The 18833-nt window shown below is 42.7% G+C and overlaps 1 protein-coding gene across 1 annotated transcript in view; it reads right to left on the bottom strand.

Moving 5' to 3' along the window:
- PLPPR5 (phospholipid phosphatase related 5) overlaps positions 1 to 18833 on the bottom strand; it is a 94486-nt gene that overhangs the window by 591 nt on the left and 75062 nt on the right. Inside the window, exons 4-5 of the mRNA XM_081194090.1 lie at positions 15402 to 15578; positions 13965 to 14084 (exon numbers count right to left, since the gene is read on the bottom strand). Coding sequence (XP_081050216.1) covers positions 13965 to 14084; positions 15402 to 15578 — 297 coding nt within the window. The remainder of the gene's footprint in view (positions 1 to 13964; positions 14085 to 15401; positions 15579 to 18833) is intronic.

The raw sequence follows: 18833 nt of genomic DNA, 5'->3' as shown, positions 1-18833 counted from the left end.
CCTTTGCAGGGTGAATCAGCAGGTAGGAGAAGGGTTAAGCCAGGCATAGGCAAACTCGGCCCTCCACATGTTTTGGGACTACAACTCCCATCATCCCTAGCTAACTGGACCAGTGGTCAGGGATGATGGGAGTTGTAGTCCCAAAACATCTGGGGGGGGGCGAGTTTATCTATGCCTGGGTTAAATACTACTTTCCTACCCGACAGTTCTTGCTTGGAAATTGTCAGGGGCCCAGAGTCAGGCTTCTTTCTCTTCATTAGGTGATGGAGGCAAGGACTCAGAACCCGAGGGGCACATAGGGCCAGCCCCAGGAGTACTGCTATCAGATGAACCTGGGGGGCAGCAGAGCCCCCTCCCCCTGGCCCAAGGATGTGGCACTGCCAGGACCGGCTGAAGACATTTTGGCGAACAACAAAATGGCTCCCCCACTTTCTGTCTGGGAAGAAGTGGAGAGTTAAATTCTACATCAGGAACAAGTGGGGGGGGGGGGAAGAAAGAACTACATCAGGATCTGCTGCCCTGTGGATCCTGCCACCCAAGGCCATCACCTCACCTTGCCTCAGGGGTGGGCTGGCTCTGGCCACTGCCATCTTCTGACTCAGAGGACTCCACTGGAAGGCTCCCAGAGGGTCCTCTTCTCCAGAAAAGTAGGAGATTACAGGAGAAGGCTGAGGCCTTTGGATCAAATAGCATCTTGTAGAACAGGTGCTCCTTCCAGGCTGCACCGGCTGTTACTACAATTATATAAGACTCAATTTCAGCTTGTTCCTTGCTGGAACAACATCAGAGATCTTTGTTTTCCAGTGTATTGTATCCACCTTACACCCCAATTAGGTTTTGTCTTGCTGGACCACAGAGTAGGACAGAAGTCCTCCACCTGTATTTTCATTACAAGGAAAATATGGGACTGAGGACCTAATGTTTCTCTTTTATTATAACATTTAGTTTCACCTTGTTTCTATATTTACTTTATTTGCCATTGCTTAGCAATGTGAGTATTGGGTAACTTAGGTGTAATTCTATAAGGATCTTATAATAATTAGGATTTAAATTCCAGGCAACAAATTAGACAGCGTCTGATTGCGGATCATATTGTGTTTCATTGTTAATACAATTTTAATGCTGCATTTCTTCCTTCCTTCATTTTCACTTTAAAAAAGTATTAATTACTCCCAGAGAGACATATGGCACAGAACGAAGCAGCTAAATGTTAGAATGAAAATGACATTTGCTCATTGTCAGTACACATTAACAACACTTCTTCTTTTTCAATCAGTGAGATGCCCCCTTTATTTGATCTGCTCTACACTCTGCTTCTTTCAACAGGATGATTCTATTTCTCCATTGTTTGTGCACATTAGCAAACATTTAAAAATACACGTTTTTATATAAAACACAAACTGTGGTCTTCTGTAAACAGAAACTTAAGTCCAACTATACTGACAAATTATCTGAGGCCCACAGTCACAGATTTGCATGGCATTTTGCGTTTACAACCAAGTACTCAGTAGCAAATTGTGGCATTCAAAATAAGCCTGTCATTTAGTTTTTAACCAGAAAAGGTTGATGGCAAAAAAAAGGATGTTCTAGATGGAAGATACAGGGCATACATTTGTCAAGGTGCTTAAGTCCCCTTGAAGTCAATATGGTAAGTTAATTGTGACCAATTGATGTCCCATTAATTTCAACAGGACTTTTGTATGACTTTCTCTGATTTTGGCTGGGTCTCCAGCACTTGAATTAAGTGTTAAGACCTACTTATTTATTTATTTCCTGCTCATCACCTGAACGTCCCAGGGCAGATTACAACATTTGGATGGGATGGCAGTGAGGTTGAGTGACAGGAGCAGCCCAACAGTCAATCACACCGAGCAAGCTGGAGTTAACTCTCTATTAGTAAAACAGGATCTGGACAGAAGTGTCAGGCCTAATAAGCACAGCAACTCAAGTCTTGCCCCCATGAAGCAGTTGCCAAGACTAAAGGTCCATGCCTCCTGACAGCCGGCTATGTTTCCTCCTCTCCAGGGTGTTTCCCAAGCAATCAGAGATTGTGCCTGTAGGCCATTCTATGCTCCTCCTACTTCATGCCTCTCCAAGTTCTGGGATACCAGAGGGGAAGATGGCTTCTTGCAAAAGAAAGAGGAGACACCCATGCCTCTTCACCAGCCAGACTCATCTCTGCCTCTTGGCCTCCCTCCTCTCCTCTCCTGCTTCAGCTTCTGATTCTGATTCTGGACTTTTCTCTGCCACAGACTCTCCCTGCTCACTAAACCCTGTTAACTCTTCAGCTTCCAACACCTCCTCCCTCCAGTCTTCTCCCTCTTTGTTGTCCCACCACTCATCCCCTCATCGCTCTGCGTCCAACAAGTCCATGACATTGAGGGAGCTTTGGGCTAGGCGAAGGTGTCCTGCAATTGTGTGCACTCCCTTCTTGTCTTGGCACACTTTGTCACCAGAAGGCTACTGCTGCCATCCTGCCACAACCCTTCACACACTGTTGCCGGTTGTTCAAATAATCATTCATACGATTATTCTTCAGGAACGCCTTTAGTCACCTGCAATAATGAGCTACGAGCCTTGCTCTTTAAAATGCGACTTTGTGAAATCTAAGCTTGAAGAGATGTATATTCTAATGCAGATATTTGATCATGTAAGGGGTCTTGTAATATGTCAGACCCCTAATTAGTGAACTCTGGAGTTTTCTAACCATGCAATCTTTAGCAAGTCCTTGAGGTGCAACTCCCACAGCACACACACACAGCAGACAAATTGAAATGTCGTGCGAGCAAGCAGCACACACACACAGGCTCCCAAATGAATGTTTGTTTCTACCCGTCAGTGCTCACAATTAGTTCGCATCAGCCTCCTCTTTGGCTTCCTACCAGAGCACTACACGAGTTTGTTTTGTTCTAATCGTCAGAGGCAGTAACTGGCAGCAGCAACAGAAAAAATTAGAAGCGCAGCATGCATTGTAATGATTATTTCCCACCAATGTATCACAGGAGGAAAAAAAAGAGAAAATGGAATAACACGAAAACCCAAAGGGATCAAACCAGTAAAATCACCCTCCCACTAGGAAAGCAGGATGCGAAGGCTGAACCTCAAGTGCAGGTTTTCGATCAAACATTTCAGCATATTTAGCACTATGCTAAATGTTTATTCTATTATTTTTTAAAAAAAAATAATATATGAAAGAGTATCATAGTCATATAAAATATGTTTTGTGAAAAATAAGAAAGGGGCTGTATATAAAAGGGGAGATCTGTATATAAATTTTGACTACAGACTCCTTATTTATACTTTGTATTCTAGATCTCATTTCAGAGCATTAAAATGATCTTATGAGAGACGTCGGTGCTGAAGCACAAATTTTGCAAATACACATCACCTCAGCAAATGAATTCTTTTTGCCTCCCCGTTACAGCAAAGGCAAACCAAGTATAGAATACAAAAGAATACTTCACAAAAGTTCTGTTTCTCAAAATGCCCTTCACCTGCACTGAAGGCTAACATGTCCGCCTTCGTGAGAACACACGTAAAGCACACCAGTGCGCTTCTATGCGCACATACGTTTATTGCCTTATATGAAGATGCTCAAACTGGTCCATTCCTACTATCCAGGAGAAAACCCTAAAGAGGCGTGCTTTAAAAGAGCTCTGCTGGAATGGCTCCTCTTGACCATTACCAATGCCTCGACTCTGCAAAATGTACAATAATTACACAGACAGAATCGAGTTAGACATATTTTCCACATTATGTACTGTCATCTAACCAGCACTTCAAGTGAAGCAAAAAAATGAAATAAAATATGAAAGGCGAAGCACAAAGCATGAACAGAAATAACAGCAGTTTATAGGCAGCTCCTTGAAGGAAAATGCTGAGGAATGGGGAAAAATATGCGATGGGAAAAGAAATGTGGGTGTTCTTTGCAAATAATATCGTATATTGTGGAGTTCGTTGTAATACATTCCAGTTGTTCTAGATATACTGATATAGCTGCAACCAAGCAGACAAAAATAACCTCCTGCCTAATTCTGGGCCTGTGGAGCATTTTTTTTAACCTTTCAGTTGTGCCTGGATCCAAGCCCAGTTGAGAACGAACCCTCACACCATCCCAATCAGAATTCTGAACTGATTTAACAGGTACAGTCAAACCTCGGTTGTCGAACATAATCAGTTCCGGATAACCATTCAACTTCTGAAATGTTCAACAACCGAGGTGTGGCTTCCAGTTGGTTGCAAGAGCTCATTACAGTCAAGCCATGTCAGACATTCAGGTTCCAAAAAACGTTCGAAAACCAGAGCATTTACTTCCGGGTTTTCAGCGTTCGGGAGCCAAAACGTTTGAAAACGGAGCCATTCAGGAACCGAGGTTTGACTGTATGGTATTGGATTTTGGATTTGATATCCTGTTTTATCATTACCCTAAGGAGCCTCAAAGCAGCTAACAATCTCCTTTTCCCTTCCTCCCTCACAACAAACACTCTGTGAGGTGAGTGGGGCTGAGAGACTTCAGAGAAGTGTGACTAGCCCAAGGTCACCCAGCAGCTGCATGTGGAGGAGTAGGGACACGAACCCGGTTCCCCAGATTACGAGACTACCGCACTGAACTACTACACCACACTGGCTCTTGCTTGCTATGAGCTGCTTTCAGAATTAAGTTTAAGTGGAGTGGGAAGGATTATGAACTGTGGAAATGTATATGGTATATTTATAACACACCTACCCCAACACACACACACACACATCATATGCCTATTGTCTGATTTTATTTCAGCCTTAAGGCAAGTGAACGTATATATATTTAGGAGGAAAAGAAAGATGCATTGCATGTAAAGACAACCAGTGCAACCTTGAGATTGTATAGATTTTAAAAAAAATGTTTTAAAGATGCTTTTGTTGTTTTGCCACTTATTGCTTGCCACCCTCAACTCCTTTGGAAGGAAGGGCAGTATATAAATATAAATGTAATAAATAAATAAGGCAATATGAGAACAATTCCATGTGATCTTATCATGATGCAACAGCTATTTTGAAGTAAGGTCTTTTGCACCCCATCTGCAGCTTGAGACTTCAAATAACATCTTTTCCAGTTCTTTTGAGAATAACAGTTGCAACTCTAGACATGTTTACTCAGAAGTACATCCCACTGCGGGAGGCAGTGGAGGACAGAAGTGCCTGGCGTGCTCTGGTCCATGGGGTCACGAAGAGTCGGACACGACTAAACGACTAAACAACAACAACAACACATCCCACTGTATTCAATGGGACTTACCAACAGGTAAGTGGGCATGGGATTGTGGCCTTGGTTTATGTGCATTATGTACAAATGTTAATGTGCATTAACATTTAGTGACATCTGAAGAAGAACAGTCAGCACTTCCCACGTGAAAATATATTTATTCATATTCTTGTGGGAAGTATATACATATATGACAGACAGGCAGACTATAAATAAACAAAACAAAACAAAAGGCGATAAAGGAAGTAAGTCTAACACCCAAGTTTGTATGTCATCTCTTTCATTCAAATCCCTTTTCATGTCATGTCTTTAAGATTATAAACCGGAGGACAAGGATTGTCTCATAACTGATCTTTGTATGCTGCTCTGGAAGATTTTCTTGACTGAAGAACAGGAAAAATATGCTCTCTCTCTCTCTCTCTCTCTCTCTCTCTCTCTCTCTCTCTCTCTAACAAAATGTATGAATGTCATTGTGTAGCCCCTATCAGAGGATTTGTAGTGCCTCATCAGAATCCTGGATTTATGTGAAATCAAGATAAGATAGGGGAGCAAATGTGAAGGCAGGTTGCACAACACCAGTGGCTATGGCATGGGAGTGAGAAGGGAGGGATACGGGGGGGGGGACGACACATGATGGTTTAAAATAATGGCAGAAGTTTAGGTAAAGAAGGGAATGGAAAAGGGAGACGTTTGAGTACAGTGAGAAGGAGAAGACACCAAAAGGGGGGGAAATGTCTGCTTTAAAATATTCTGAGTGTGTGGGTGTCAGGAATGAGCCAGCTCCTAGTGAAGGTTTACAGCCAACTGCAGAAAGCAGCCAAGAACAGAGAGGCTTAGATGTTAGTCAGGCAGGGGAGAGCCGGCAGCTGCAGACTTTGGTTATTCCTGACCTTGAAGTGTAGGCTGATAAAGCAGTAGCGGAGAGCAGGCTAGAACACAGTCAAAGCTCGCAGGAAGCTCAAACAGGCACGAATAAACACAGAGATAGCATGTCAGAACAGGAAGGGGTTGGAGCTAATCCAAGAAGTCGGCGAATGGGAGGGTTACTAGACAGGAAGGAAAACAAGAGATGCAAGAGCCATAAGTTCAATATCTTCTGTCGACATCGGAAGTAGTCTTCAGAAGGGTCATCTTGAGTGATGATGCCGGAGGCTTTGTTAGAGCCATCCAGAGCTATCTATTTTTGCAATAAATACTCCTTTTTAATTACCTACGCTTACTGTTTTATCAAGCTGGGAACCTGGACTCCTAAAAGTGTGTGTGTGTGTGTGTGTGAGAGAGAGAGAGAGAGAGAGAGAGAGAGAGAGAACTCATTGGCCCTGCTCCTGCGTTGCTCCTGTTAGAGGTCAGTTGCCTATGTCCCCAGCCCAATTTCTTTGTCGAGGTCAGGATGCCCAACCAACTTACACTGGATATAATACCAGTGGCACTTTCTACTTCCATGTAGCTTCAGACACAGAGGCATATCTGTTCCATTCTATCATAGAATTGTAAAGTTGAAAGAGACCATGAGGGTCACCTAGTTCAACTCCCTGCAATTCAGGAATCTTTTTGTCCAATGGGGGCTCAAACCCACAACCCTGAGACCCACAACTGAATCTGTGCAAGGTCCTACTTGGAAGATATTTCTCATTGCCTTTTCCATCTACTCGGGTTCTTTTTCTGTAGGATGTAGTGGATTCTCAATCTTTGGCCTGCAAACAAGACCCGGGTGCAGTGATCATAAGGAGGTAGAGAAGCTAGTGTTTTTCGTTTTGGAAGTATTTTCTTTCTTTCTTTGCAAAATGCAGAGCCTGGTTTGGGCAGCAATTAGAGAAAGAGAACATATTTGAGCTGAAGAAAAACCTGGAAGTGGCAAGAAAGAGTTCTGCACAGGGAGAATTGAACACGGGAAATATTTATTGCCTCCCATCCCTCATCTTACAATCCTAAGGATAAATATACTCATAGCTAGGGTTAAAAGCATGTTAATTAGCAATCCTTGGAGGTGAGGCATAGTTCCCCCAGCTTTTATGCTAAACACATAAAGCTTGTCTCTAGCTCCGTTAAACTTGATCACTTGACTGTCAATTACATAGAATGCGCATATAATTAATTGCTGGTCATTACCATTAGTCTGCATTCTCTGTGCTAGGTAACACTCTGAATTAAGTTCATTTTTTAAAGTTACAGTGGGAAAATGATTATCTTTTGTGCACAAAGCACAATCACAGCCTATGGGCAACAGTTGAAAGTGTTGCATTTCTTAAAAATGGCACAACCCCAGGCATGTTTACATCCTCTCTGCTCAATGAGTAAGAATGACATTGTGGATCATTAGTCAAGCAGAGCATTGCTTTAAATCATTCTTGGTATTTTCTGTCTGTTTGGAATGCAAGTTCTCTCTTGAACAATGGGAAATCACAAATGAGCCTAGCCTAGTATAAATTTCAGAAGCTTGACCTTTTGCCTTTGTCTGGGCAACAGAGCAGTAGCTTCTGCTTGCTTGCTTTTTTAAAAAAACTCCTGATTTAGTTTGAGATTGCATTCAAGCACATCTTAAGGAGGGAGGGCACAAGGTGGCACAGATGGCAGTGTACAGGGGATAAAGAGAGAAGGGGGGCAAGGAATTTCTATTCTTTCAGTTTCTTGGGTTGCCAGTGGGAATGGGTGAATCTCTCAATTTTGGTTTCTCTCAGTTTCTCATTCTTCCAGTCTTAAATTCAGTTCTCGACATCAGATTGCAACTTAAAAAAAAAAATTCCCATGCAAATTCACCAGCATTTTAGCGAGATTTTCTTCTAATACAGAAGGCTTGTATGCAATTTCCCCTAATATACACATTTTTCTTTCCCCAGATATGACAAATTTCGCTTGTTATTTTTGCTAATATATCCATTTTTATGCATGATTTACTTAAACATGTGCATTTGTGTACACATATGGCTTAAGAAATACACTGCAAAATTCAGTAAAGGGCTAATTTGAATTGATAGCTGTTTCAGGTTGCATATTGATTCAGGTAGTCTGAAATGGGTAAGTTCACCTTTAAATGAGACCTTTTCCCATTTCTGCCCAGTCCCTAGCTGCTGGTAATAGTTATCTTATGTTTGTGTGTGTGTTTGCTTTAGAAAATGCAAAGCAGGTAAATGTGTGCCTCTCAAGATAGAGGAATGGGTCAGTTTTCCCTTAGTGCTAACTTCTACTAGCCTGGGATCTAAAGATCCATACAAAGTTGTTCTACATGCTAAGTGTGGGAGGTTTGTCAATTTTCTCTTCCACAAGCAGTCCCAGTGCATCATGGAATGCAACTTAGGAAGATCTCCTAAGCCACAGTGACAGTACATGTGATAGTAAAAGGTATGGATCATTATGGCAAATGAAATAAATATAGTTTATAATAATAATAATAATAATAATAATAATAATAATAATAATAATAATAATAATAATAATAATAATTTATTATTTGTACCCCGCCCATCTGGCTGGGTTTCCCCAGCCACTCTGGGCGGCTTCCACAGAAACCAAAAAACACTAAAATATCATACATTAAAAGCTTCCCTGAATAGGGCCGCCTTAAGATGTCTTCTGAATGTCAGGTAGTTGTCCATCACCTTGACATCCGATGGGAGGGCATTCCACATTGCATGGATGGCTGGTTATATAGGATAGACAGAGAAAGGTACAGCAAACAGAGCTTTTGGTTTGCATCACACTCCAAACACCATGAATATTCATTTCAGCTGTCAGAATATTTTAGAAGAGCAGCAAAACCATCTCGACAATTGTTTCCATTGTTTGTACCATCATCACTATTGTCGTTATTATTCATTAAATTCCTATACCACCCTTCATCCGAGGACCACAGGTATACAGATGCTTGGGGAATCAGAGAAGAAAGCTGGGCATAACAAGAATTTCCTGACCTTCCAACGCTTTGAATAGATCCAAGGATATATTTAAGCAGAGACAATGCAAATGTCACATTGAATTTTCAAGTTGAACATAAGGGATAAGGCAGGCCTGTGGGCAGCTGTGCCAAATCTAGACCTTCTAGCTCTGGTTTCCTGAGGTCAGTGGCTGGGCTGGGAGAGAGAAAAGCTGAATCCTGAAATGCAGTAAGCAGAGGTTGTTGCTCTCTTGGCAAGCAAAAGCAAGAGGAGGCTTCCTAATATTCATACCAGGCTTTGATTCCCCACTGTAAAGAAACACATTGCATTTCAGCCAGACAGATGGGAAACGCCAAGCTGCCATTTCTTTCACTAATGATTCACAGTGCCATTCCTTATCCAGTTCCGTGTTTTCCTACTGTCTCAAAACATCTCTCCCTGTTTGTGTTCTATCAGGTTCACTGTGGGCCCCCACTGTCCTGGCCATCACCTGGAGAAGGAGGAGGAGCAAGCTGACACCTTGTGCAGTGTCCAAGAGCACAACACTAGTCTTCTAGCCAAAGCCAGGAAAGTTCCCTGAGTTCCCTCTGCTCTGCAATTGCCACAGCTAGGAAGGATAAGCTCCAGCCAGACAGCCAGTCATCCAGCCAGCCAGCCAGACAAGCAAGAGGAATCATCACAGTTCAGGGACACTTTCTGATCAGGCAAATGCACCCAAGGAAGGCATGCAGCAGGGGAAATAATGGGTGGAGTCTGGGGGAAGAAGTGTGGCCTGCCTGGGGAGACTCTTGAGGACTGGATGGAGAGGCCTGGGAGGCCGCCTTTGTGCTCCAGGTCTGAGCTTTCATACACTTGCCCTGAAAGGAAAGATTTTCCTTCCCAACATATTCCCCTATTCTTTGGTTATTTAACAAGTTGATAGGGGGGAACACACACACACACACAACCCTCACATGCTCCCCCCATCAGCTCCACCTCCGATAGGCTCACAGAGGTTTTATTTTTGCTTCAGACACTCTTCTGGAGTTCTTCCACATAAGAGGGAATCCCAGGCCAATCAGGATTCCCCCTCACAAGATGGCGCTCTCCATTGAAACACACAGGTAGAGTCCTTTCACATGCTAGATTTGGAATAATCCATATGATTCCTCAAGGTGGTGTGATTTATGATGTGCCCAGATTCCCAGCCATGAATATTCTCCTCTATATCTGAGAAGGAACAGTCTGTACATGAAATACAATATTCACTGAGTGGTGGTGGTGGGAGTGGGTCATTTAATTTCCCCATTCATTAACAAAGCAACAGGTGGGGACTGACTTTTTTAACATCAGAAAAAGTCCATGGGTGAGAGAATCTGAACTCTCCCCCACCTCATCTTCCCATGGAGCTCCTCCCCTCCTCCTTGATACTTTTCTCTCAGTCCAGCTCTGAGAGTGGAAGTGAGCTGGGCTCTCAGAAAATTGCCTAAAGTGATGGGGCACAAGATGACCCACTGAAGGACTTCTCTTCAACCCACACAACTCTTCCGATGGGAACTTTGGCTGCCCCTTCCACAATTCCTTTGGGGAGGGCCATAGCCTTTCCCAAGTATCTTGCTTCATTCTGACATCTAGCAAAGGCCTAACAGAATGGCTTGTGTAGAAGATGCACATTCATCAAGCAAATGCTGGCTCGAGCAAAGGAGATGGTGACCTCCTTATGACAAAGCGTCTCAGGCATCTTTGCGTTGAGTGGTGTGTCAAAGAATTCCAAGAAGAAATCTGTTTATTCTCCGATGGCATTGAAACACATAAAGGCTCTTACACTTGTGCCTGATCATCTGTAACTCCCACAAATTTCAGGGAAATTACAGGGTTATACCCCAAAGACAAGGATGCTGAGTGCCGTGGCAAAATAAACAAGCGAAACAATAGCAAGGAGCAACAACTCTTATCTCTTTCTTTAAGCCACTTCATGTATTGCCACTGCAACCCAGCAGCTTCCATGGTGGTAAGCTGCTTCTCAGGCACACTGGCAATGCAGATATACACCTCACCTACACTGTATTGATCTTCTGAACTCTCTCGTGCTGGCTGGGTGCCTCTTTTGATGGAAACCGGGAGTGTGTATCCGCATTTGGGGCAAAAAAAGTTGTTTTGTTTGACTAGTTGCCTGTGGGTCTATGAAAAGTGATTAGTATTCAACGAATCTGTACTCAGAGCAGAGCTGCTGAAATTAATGGACCTAATTTAGCCATCTTCGTTCATTCCAATAGAGACACTCTGAGTCAAACATAGCTGAATGCCACTCACTGCCCACAACTCCCTGGTGAGTGTGCCTGGCAGAAACTCCAGGTGCACATTTAAATGTAGAATTTTGCAGTATAATGAACAGTAATAAAATGACCTCTCGTGTTTACATGTAAAGGTAAAGGTAAAGGGACCCCTGACCATTAGGTCCAGTCGTGACCGACTCTGGGGTTGCGGCACTCATCTCGCTTTATTGGCCAAGGGAGCCGGCATACAGCTTCCAGGTCATGTGGCCAGCACGACTAAGCCGCTTCTGGCAAACCAGAGCAGCACACAGAAATGCCGTTTACCTTCCCACCGGAGTGGTACCTATTTATCTACTTGCACTTTGACGTGCTTTTGAACTCCTAGGTTGGTAGGAGCAGGGACTGAGCAACGGGAGCTCACCCCATCGCGGGGATTCGAACAGCAGACCTTTTGATCAGCAAGTCCTAGGCTCTGTGGTTTAACCCACAGCGCCGCCCACGTCCCTTGTGTTGACATGTAAGATGCTCTAAATGTTCTCTAGTTCTCTAGACTGTGTATAAGGTTAAAAAGTAAATAAATGATAGGAGCACTGACCACCACTAATGGGCTGGATATTACATGCTAGGCTAATGGATAATGACAGATTTGTGCAAATAAGGGGTAATCTAACTTTTAATAATATTAATATTTCTAAAACATTTTGTCCTGTCTCATTATCCATTTCAGTGGTTGCTTTTGTCACAAAAAGCCGTTCTGACACAATCTGACTTTCTATTATGTAACCATGTGGCATCTTTTCGGAACTAAAAATGTTCCTTACTGCCTAATATACCCATGTATTATTTATTCTGACTGACATCTCCTAGAATCACCTGTGATTGCTGCAGGCTTTCCAGCCCTTGCTTTGGCAAGGTAATAATAACTCCTAACCATTCGCAGTTCTGCTGTCCTGATCAAAGGAAGTGCAGTGTGATGCCTGATTGCCTAATCCTACCAGAGACCAAAATTCTGCTCACTTCATTAGCAGTTCTGTGCCTAGGAAGTGGGGGCGGGGGAGACTGCTAGAAGACTTGTCTATCAACCTGAACCTTCTACTCTTACATGCAGATGTCTCTTGGCTGACTCACTTCCTGAGTTTCTTCCACTAGATGTTTCTTCTCAATCAACATATAAAGAATATGTTGGGGGGAGAGGAGCAATGAAGATGTTCTTTAGTACCCTCTACTTGATTTTGGTTTGAAGCTACCATGCCTGTGCTGCACATAATGGGAAACCACAAGTTCCACCTTGGCATGGTGAGAGGATTTTGAAAGCATCTATATGGGTTTTAAGGGACGCGGGTGGCGCTGTGGGTTAAACCACAGAGCCTGGGACTTGCCGATCAGAAGGTGGTGGTTCCAATCCCCATGATGGGGTGAGCTCCCGTTGCTCAGTCCCTGCTCCTGCTAACCTAGCAGTTCGAAAGCACATCAAAGTACAAGTAGATAAATAGGTACCACTCCGGCGGGAAGGTAAACGGCATTTCCGTGTGCTGCTCTGGTTCGCCAGAAGTGGCTTAGTCATGCTGGCCACATGACCCAGAAGCTGTACGCCAGTTCCCTCAGCCAGTAAAGCGAGATGAGCGCCGCAACCCCAGAGTCAGCCACGACTGGACCTAATGGTCAGGCGTCCCTTTACCTTTTTATATGGGTTTTAAAGCACCTATAATTCATGGTTGCATCTGAACTCAGGGGAATTCTAGATTGTTTTAGCAAGCCTTCCATGACCTGGTATCCTCCAGACCCCCATCAGCCCCAGCCACCATGGCCAATCATCTGGGATGGTGGAAATTGGAGTCCAAAACATCTGGAAGAGACCAGGTTGGAGGGAAGCTGGATCATACACAGTGGTGTGAAGTTGTCTTGTGTGAACAAACCTTTGTTTAAAATACTTGCAGCTCCCCTGAGTTCCAAAGACTTCTAGGCAATTTTAAATCACAACATAGTGCTTCTGGTCCCCCCCCCCCTCAGGGTTTGCCAAAGGAGGAGAGAAAAGTATGGAAACCCAAGACTTGATACCACTCATGCACAAGTACGAAACCTGGGGAGATGGGTAACATTTTTCAATCCAAGGTCCACATTTCCTCAAGGGCAACCAGCTAGTGGGCAGGAACTGGAGACAAAAGTGGGAAAGCCAATGGATGTGACTCTTACTTTGTACACTAGGTTATTTTCCAACCATGCAGAAGTCTGCGGTTTCTACACACACACTTCTCCATCTCCCATTAAGACGAGCAACAGGCATTATCAAAGTGAGGGTGTGGCCTGAAGAGAGTGGGTGTGGCCTGGGAAGGGGGTGTGGCCAGGGAAGACTCCCAAGGGCTAGACAGAAAGGGCTGGAGGGCCACATTCAGCCCATGTTCCCTAGGTTTTCCACCCCTGCACTAAATACCGGCTTGGCATTATATACAAAATTTGCCTTGCTATCCCAAGTCTGCAGTTGTCCTAGCATTCGGTGAATGGTAGCTTGTGGCTATGAATCAGAAAGTTCTCCTTTTGTGTCACCAGAATTTAGAAAGGAAGTGACATTTCAAATTCAAGAAGAGCATCCATTACCTTTTCTAAAGGACTCTCTACTCGAGGGAGGCTGATCATAGGCATTTGAGCCAGATTGTCCATGTGAGAATGTTCATGTTCTGGTTGTCTACCTCTAAAATTATTTACCACACACACAACCTAGAAAGAGAAGGAAGAAATCAGATATTATGAGAGAGTTTAATAGATTGGATCCTGAACACCCACATCAACTGTACAATGTCCTCTGATAGAAATGCTCATTATTAAATCACTCTTCCATAATGAATGAGATTACAGCACAAGCACAACATTGTAAAAACACAGCTAGAATATGCTTAGGCTAATTATCAAGAAGATGCCAGTGTACATTGTCGTTCTTTGAATTTACCAACAATTGCTTGTAAATAGGCATTTTAGATGCCTACCAACAATTGCTTGTAAATAGATATTTTTAGATGCCTCTGGAGTATTTTTTCAACAGACATCAACATGCACTTATACGTCAACTTAATGCACTTATCAACATGCACTTATCCATCAACATGCACTCTTTGAACAGAATAGTCTAACCATCAAGAGCTCATAGATAAAATAAACAGTAGTGGCTGGTGTGGTATTGCTGACCTGGTTTCCCAACACTGCACATCACTGCCAGTTATCAAGAGGGAGAGACAAGGCGGTGGATAGCTCTTCACAGGTACAGCAGCGAAGCCAATCCAACACCCCCACTATTGCAACTGCACCACATCAAGCTTCCCACTACCTCCCGCCTCCCTCTTAACAGCCAGCAGTGACATACTGTTTTGGGAAACCAGGTTAGCAATGCAGCTCTGCCTGCATTGCCCACTACTGTAAATAATGTGGCATATCTTCCAGCACATGGTGACCTTCTGCACTCAACTTGTGAAATGTGGATCCACATTGCCAGAAGGCTGCAACAAAAATGCCATTTTCTAAATGACTGTATAATACTTTGAACTTTTTTTTAAAAAAAGGAAAGCCAGTTAGCACATTGCACTGACAATAATTTAGTGACATTGCTGACAAACATGAACTCACATTGGCCTCAGCCCCAATTTGTGCTGAAGTCTTCCAATACAGTGGACTCACTTGGAATTGAATGGTGAGGTTTGGATAATAACCTTTTTTAAAAACTAACATATTATTTTAAACATGGGATCCAGTAGTTGCAAATGCACACAGCTCAGTGGAGGAGACACTTTCACTGCAGGCAAAGGGATGAACACATGTAGCAATTTAAGCTAGTGAGATCAGTGATCTCTCATATGAATGTGTTCCATGTGCATGCTGGAGCACATATTGAGCTCAGGATTAGCATTAACTGTGCATTTGTTTATATTTATGAATGACTGTTATTCAAGCATGCAGCCTGCATTCTGATGAATAAATCATGTGAGGAACCCATTCATAGTCAAACTCATAGTCATAGAAAGAGTCACATGCAGCCGTACTTACCAGAAACGCTGCTATAGAAATGCCAACTAGAAATCCTGCTATCACGTCTGACCAATGATTTCGATATTCTGCTACTCTGTTGATACCAGTAAGAAATGCCATGCACATTAAACTCAAGCAAAGGACTGGTTTTGCCAGTCTTGTTCCTCTGGCCTTTATCGTGTTGGTGATATACATCTGAGGGTGAAAAGATGGGGGAGGGGATTAAAGCAGCGTGAGTTTTCATTCTTAAGTGGGGAAAGCATTGCTCAGATTTTAAAAAAGGCAAAACTTACTTTGTTGGTTGGTGGGGAATAGAACATAATGATTTTAAACAATGCAATGTAGTACATACAAATTTAAGCCTTGATTCATTTAATTGTTTATATACCCCTGCAATTTAGACAGAAGTGCTCAAAGCAGCTGAAACCATTTATCAAATGGATACACTAAAAGTAATACACCTGAAACAAAACAAAACCAGCAGGAATATATGTCTGATGTTGTCCTCACCTTCCTCCCTTTCTTTCTGGCTCCTTCCCACCAGGCAGTTAGTGGTAAATGACCCTGTGTATGGTGGGGACAACGACAGTCTAGCTGCATTAGGACCAGGTGGATGTTGTCTTCACCCGCTTCCTTTGTTATCTACCAACTTCCACCAGGCCATTGGTGATAAGAGAGAGAGAGGGATGATAGATGATAGATGATAGATAGATAGATGATAGATGATAGATAGATAGATAGATAGATGATAGATAGATAGATAGATGGTAGATAGATAATAGATAGATAGATGATAGATAGATAGATAGATAGATAGATAGATGATAGATAGATAGATAGATAGATAGATGATAGATAGATATAGATGATAGATGATAGATGATAGATGATAGATAGATAGATAGATAGATAGAAGATAGATAGATAGATAGATAGATAGATAGATGATAGATAGATGATAGATAGAGATAGATGATAGATAGATAGATAGATAGATGATAGATAGATAGATAGATAGATAGATAGATAGATAGATAATAGATAGATAGATAGATAGATGATAGATAGATAGATAGATAGATGATAGATAGATAGATAGATAGATAGATAGATAGATAGATAGATGATAGATAGATAGATGATAGATAAATAGATAGATAGATGATAGATAGATAGATAGATAGATAGATAGATAGATAGATAGATATAGATGAGAGATAGATATAAATGATAGATGATAGATAGATAGGTAGATGATAGATGATAGATAGATAGATGATAGATGGTAGATGGTAGATAGATAGATAGATAGATGAGAGATAGATAGATGGGAGATAGAGATAGATGATAGATAGATAGATGATAGATAGATAGATAGATAGATAGATAATAGATAGATAGATAGATAGATAGATAGATAGATAGATAGATGAGAGATAGATATAGATGCTGAGAGATGATAGATGATAGATAGATAGATAGATGATAGATATAGATAGATGAGAGATAGATATATAGAGATAGATGATAGATAGATAGATGATTAGATAGAGAGAGATGATAGATAGATAGATAGATAGATAGATGATAGATAGATAGATGATAGATAGATAGATAGATGATAGATAGATGATAGATAGATAGATAGGTAGGTAGGTAGATAGATAGATGATAGATGATAGATGATAGATAGATGATAGATAGATAGATAGATAGATAGATAGATAGATAGATGATACAGATAGATATATAGATAGATAGTTGATTACAGAGAGAGAGACGATAGATAGATGGCAGATGATAGATAGATGGTAGGAGAAGGAACCATCCAGCAGGAGGAGATTGATGTATTTACCTGCTCTTGAAGAGCAATTGTTGGTAAAATGCTATTGTCAGAAAGGGGAGTACAGCGTGAACAGGAGTAGGGAATCCATCTCTGCTTCCCTCACTTCCCTGTACCTTCCCACAGGGCAGTTGGTGGTAGATGGTCATGGGGGAGGAAGAGTGGAAAGCCCAGCAGAAACAAGTGCTTAGTGTTGTTTTGCCTGCTCCCACCCCTCTCCTTTGTGCACACAGTCGTAGCAGCGCCATGCACTCATCCAGTGTTCTGGGCTGAATAAGCTAACAATGGGCCCTGACAGCAGCAAGAAAAATTGTGCCCACCACTTTCAGTGTTATTGGAGAGCTAAGGCACTTCTGCTTCTTGCCTCTTCATGTTCACTAAGGGCAATTAATGCTAATCTACCTCATTGTGTGGAGAGGACATAAGCTGAAATGTCTCTATGGTTAATCAAGAAACATCTTTGCTCTTAACGTTTCCAGCAAGCTGCAGACTAGCAAGTAATCTTGCTGCAGTCTATGGCTGCCATCCAACACTGGCGCACTTTTAAGTAAAATCAATGGACTGATTACACATAACTCTGCATTAAACTGTGACTTAACATCTTTCTTCGCTGCCCAGTAAAATGTGTTCAACAGACTCAGGAATGAAACACAAACAACAAAACGCTACACTTTGAATTCCTGATGGCTCTCCACTGCTTCTAGTAGCCACCGGATGCAAGAACCGTTCAGCAACCATGTCTGAAACCTGTTATCAGTGTAAAAGGTAAAGGTAAAGGTACCCCTGCCCGTGCGGGCCAGTCGTGTCCGACTCTAGGGTTGTGCGCTCATCTCACTTAAGAGGCCGGGAGCCAGCGCTGTCCGGAGACACTTCCGGGTCACGTGGCCAGCGTGACGAAGCTGCTCTGGCGAGCCAGCACCAGAGCAGCACACGGAAACGCCGTTTACCTTCCCCCTATAAAGCAGTACCTATTTATCTACTTGCACTTAAGGGTGCTTTCGAACTGCTAGGTGGGCAGGAGCTGGGACCGAAAGACAGGAGCTCACCCCGCTGCGGGGATTCAAACTGCCGACTATACGATTGGCAAGTCCTAGGCACTGAGGTTTTACCCACAGTGCCACCCGCGGGGTTATCAATGTAGGTTACATCTAAGAGGCAATCACCCAATTCACCCTAAAGATTAATCCTATGAAGCAAATAATCTACACTGATTGGTAGCTTTACTGATCAAGGCTAGAGATGCTTTCTTTGGCATCTTGAAGGCAGTATGATAGCCACTCCTGGAAAACAGGGTTCGGCACTTTTCGGGGGTTTCTGAAATGCCTGCAAAACCTATTTGACCAGAGATGGCAGTGGGACAAAGGAAAGGTGGGTGTGCACCAGGGGTAGCAAACATGCTGTGCTCCTGATCTTATGGACTACAACACCTATCATCCTTGGTAATGCTGGTTGAAGCTGATGGAAGTTGTAGCCCAAAACATCTAAAGGGCGCCATGCTTGTTTCTCCTGGTGTGCATCATCCTTCCCCATCACTGTAATCGCCATATGTTTTTGGACTACAACTCCCACCAAGCACTGCCAATAAAAAGGGATGGTGGGAGTTGCTG

Source organism: Podarcis bocagei, assembly GCF_964188305.1.
Source record: "Podarcis bocagei genome assembly, chromosome: 5".
Classification (NCBI taxonomy): Eukaryota; Metazoa; Chordata; class Lepidosauria; order Squamata; family Lacertidae; genus Podarcis; species Podarcis bocagei.
The sequence above is the reverse complement of the archived record's forward strand: the minus strand, read 5'-3'. Positions and strand labels throughout refer to the sequence as shown.